Source organism: Apis mellifera, linkage group LG11 (genome assembly GCF_003254395.2).
Source record: "Apis mellifera strain DH4 linkage group LG11, Amel_HAv3.1, whole genome shotgun sequence".
NCBI lineage: Eukaryota > Metazoa > Arthropoda > Insecta > Hymenoptera > Apidae > Apis > Apis mellifera.
Window position 1 is genome coordinate 8,311,799 of NC_037648.1, and position 3,570 is coordinate 8,315,368.

The 3,570-nt window shown below is 16.5% G+C and overlaps 1 protein-coding gene across 2 annotated transcripts; it reads left to right on the forward strand.

The window, feature by feature from the left end:
• The first annotated feature begins 2,089 nt into the window (after positions 1–2,089).
• Positions 2,090–3,176, forward strand: LOC724896 (transmembrane protein 170A). Of its 2 annotated transcripts, none has more exons than XM_001120796.5 (4): positions 2,090–2,149; positions 2,441–2,575; positions 2,669–2,774; positions 2,957–3,176. In XM_001120796.5, the coding sequence occupies exons 2-4, from the start codon at positions 2,473–2,475 to the stop codon at positions 3,150–3,152; spliced, it is 405 nt and encodes a 134-aa protein (XP_001120796.1). In that variant the 5' UTR covers positions 2,090–2,149; positions 2,441–2,472; the 3' UTR covers positions 3,153–3,176. The 2 variants fall into 2 exon arrangements, with proteins under 2 accessions (XP_001120796.1, XP_003250388.1); XM_003250340.4 differs by having other exon boundaries at positions 2,105–2,149; positions 2,338–2,575.
• The last annotated feature ends 394 nt before the right edge of the window (positions 3,177–3,570 follow it).

The window sequence follows — 3,570 nt, forward strand, 5'->3', positions numbered from 1 at the left end:
TAAAATATTAATTTTATAAAATATAAATATAAATATATGTATATTATTTTTATTATTTTATTATTTTTTATTATTAATATACAAGAATTTGCTGTTATTTTTAACTTTTCCTTGATGAAATATAGATGATATTAGAAAATTTAGTATTTTATTCCTTTTGATTTATCATAAATTATATTATAAATTAACTCGTATATTTTTTCGATTTCGAATAAAATAATTTTAAAATAAAATATTTTAAAACTATAAAAAATTGGATTTTTATATAATTTAAAAAACTTGAAATATATATTATTATAATAAATTTATATTATTTTGAATAGAAAAATAAAAATTTTTTAATAAATAATATCAGATATTTAATATTTTTATAATTTTTATATCTTATAAATTATATGAAATAATAATAAATTACATGTTATATTAATTTAATTTAAATTAAATTAAAATAAAAAAATTGATGCAAAAATATACATCTTTAAAATTAAAAGAAAAGTGCATAACATTATTTTAATATATTTATTATTATTATTATATTAATATTAAATTATTCATTGTTAAAATAAATGAAAGAAATTAATAAATTTTGAAAACAATAAAAAATCATTAAAAATTAATCATTAAAAAGTACAAAAATAAAATTATATTATTATTTCATTAAATAAGTTTTTTTTTTTTAATTTTATTTTGATATAATATATATTTTATAATATATAATATATATATATTTATATATTTTTTTTTCTCAATAGATCGTATTTTTTCAATTTTTATTCATTATATTCATTATATTAGTTTATGTTCGGTCGATTTGATTACCTACTGCGATAATCCAAAATCGTGAATTACAATCAGTGGATATTTTATCGTCAGAGACGATCAAATAGAAATAGCAATATTATCGATCTATTGCGTTATATTATGTTAAGAGAAACTATTTTAAATACACACAAATTTTAAATAATTATAAAGATTAATAGGAATTAAATTTTATGAATAAAATATATTTTTTAACTATATATATTAAAAATTAGAAAAAATTTTATTTATTTTGGATTTTTCATTTGTACATTATTTAATACTAATATAAAAAAATAATTAAATTTCATTTGATTTTATTTCAATTGCGTTAAGCAATTTAGCTGTATTTATGATATCTCCTTCTATATCTTTTAAATTTTTATCAACATCATTTACACCTTTCAATACATCTTGCAAAATCTGTAAAGAAAAAGAAATTATCATGTCATACATTGAAATCAAATAATTAAAATAAAAAAATTATAAAATAAATGTGATATTTATAAAATTAAATAACAGTATTATTTCACATATTATAAAAAGAGGTAATAAAATATAATACAAAAAAATAAATGTATTTAAAAATTTTATTTTTATATTTTTATATGTAAATATAACCTCTAACCATTTTTATGTTTTGATAAAGTAATATAGTATTTTCTTCTTTATATTGTGAAGAAGATTCATAAAAAGATGCTGAAGATGTTGATTGATTATCCATTTTAATATATTATTTTATTTTTTCAATTTTCTTAAATTTAATCAATATTGTCAAATTCTGTTTAAATATTGTTCAATTCAAATCCCCTAGTTAACTTTCAATAAATATGACGTTTAACGTATTGTGTAAATGAACCTTAAATATTTATTGCTTTATATTATAGCCAACTGTAATAAATATATAAAATCTCTATGATACTATAAAAAAAGATATAAATATATAAAGAAATTAATTATATTTGATATTGTAATTTATGTATTATAAAAAATTTTATATTAAATCTGTTTGTATACATTTTATTTTATATATAATATAATAGTTTTGTGAAAATTATCTGTAAGATTTCTCATTTAATTTTTGTTAGTCTATGATATTGATTTTATATAGTTTCAAATAAATTTAAAAGAGTGCGCTGATAGTTGAATATATTTTATATTCACTAGTCTATCTAACATGATAAGTTTGATTTGTTATTATGCTTGTAATTATTAAAAAAGGTTAAAATAGGTTTAAAATGATATTAAGTACAATATATTATAACACTTATTATATGTAGAAGTAATTTATTAACATAAAAATGTATGTATTAATGTGACGTATAATGTACAAATAATATAAAATGACGATGTAAGTTAAAATTTGTACAATTTTTTATTAGTTGATTTCTAATTCATAGTAAATGATATAATTAAAAAAAAAATCCTAAATTTTATTGCTTAAAATATTATTTTAAATATATTTAAAAAATAAAGTTAAAAATATATATATGTATATAATATTGTGTTTTATTTGAAATTTAAGAATATTTTTTTTAGATGTTGTTTTGATTGTCACTTATGTATAAAATGTTATTTTATATAAAAATGCTCAATCATAATCACATTATTGAAGCTATAACTTTTCTTAATGTTGATATAGAGAACATATTTTAAAATATTTTTGAAATAATTATGATGGAAGCACAAACAGATATTTCTGTTTTGCGACCACCAATTAATTTAAGAAATATAAATACTGGCAATGTTTTTTACATGCCTTTAACTTCATTTGCTGGTATGTACATACTCATAAAAGTAATTATTCTTCATTACTTTAAATTTTATATAAATATTTAAATATCTCTTTCGATATCTATAACTTTTGCAGAAATGTGGTATCAAATATTTTTATGGGCCCTATTTTCTTCTATTTTTGTTCATACTATAGCTGGTGCAATTTGTTTTGCTACATTAAGACAACATAAATATGGAAAGTACGTATAAATTTATCAATAATGTATATAAATTTATAATACAATATTAATCAATGTTCATATATAAAAAAAATTATGAATAATAATTATGAATTTAAGAATAAATATATAAAATATTAAAATTTTTTCTATGTATGATATTTTTAGAATATAAAATAATATAAGTAAACTTTTATTTAAAGATTCTTCCCATTATTGATTATAATAATGGGTGTAATATTACCACTAACATCAGGAGTTCTTAGCTCTGCTGCTGTTGCTTTTGTATACAGAGCATCTCGATATCCACTGCCACCATTATATGCATTATTTTGGGGTATTGGTCAAACTGTTGTAGCAGGATGTGTTGGGTTTACAAGAATATTAGCAACTTTATAAGATAAATTAAAATTTGTATATGAATGATGCACAAAATATTGTTATTTAGAAATGTTATATGTAATATATTATGAGAATTTTCAAAATTTGAAGAACAAATGAATAGCATTTTATTAGTATTAGCTATTATATATAATTAGTATATATTAGCATTAGATAATAAAATTTGTGTGTGTATATATATATATATATACACATATATAAAATTGTATAAATGTATGAAAATCAGGATTAAAATAATTATAAGATTTTCAAACTAAAATATTAAAAAATATTATTTGCTATTTATATATAAAAATGGATAATCTTATTATTTCCAATTATTCTTTTTTTAATTTTTTTAACAATTTATTGCAATTTATTTCAAATATCATAATTTGCAAAACAATATAAAATTGTTGAATATATTTTTATACAA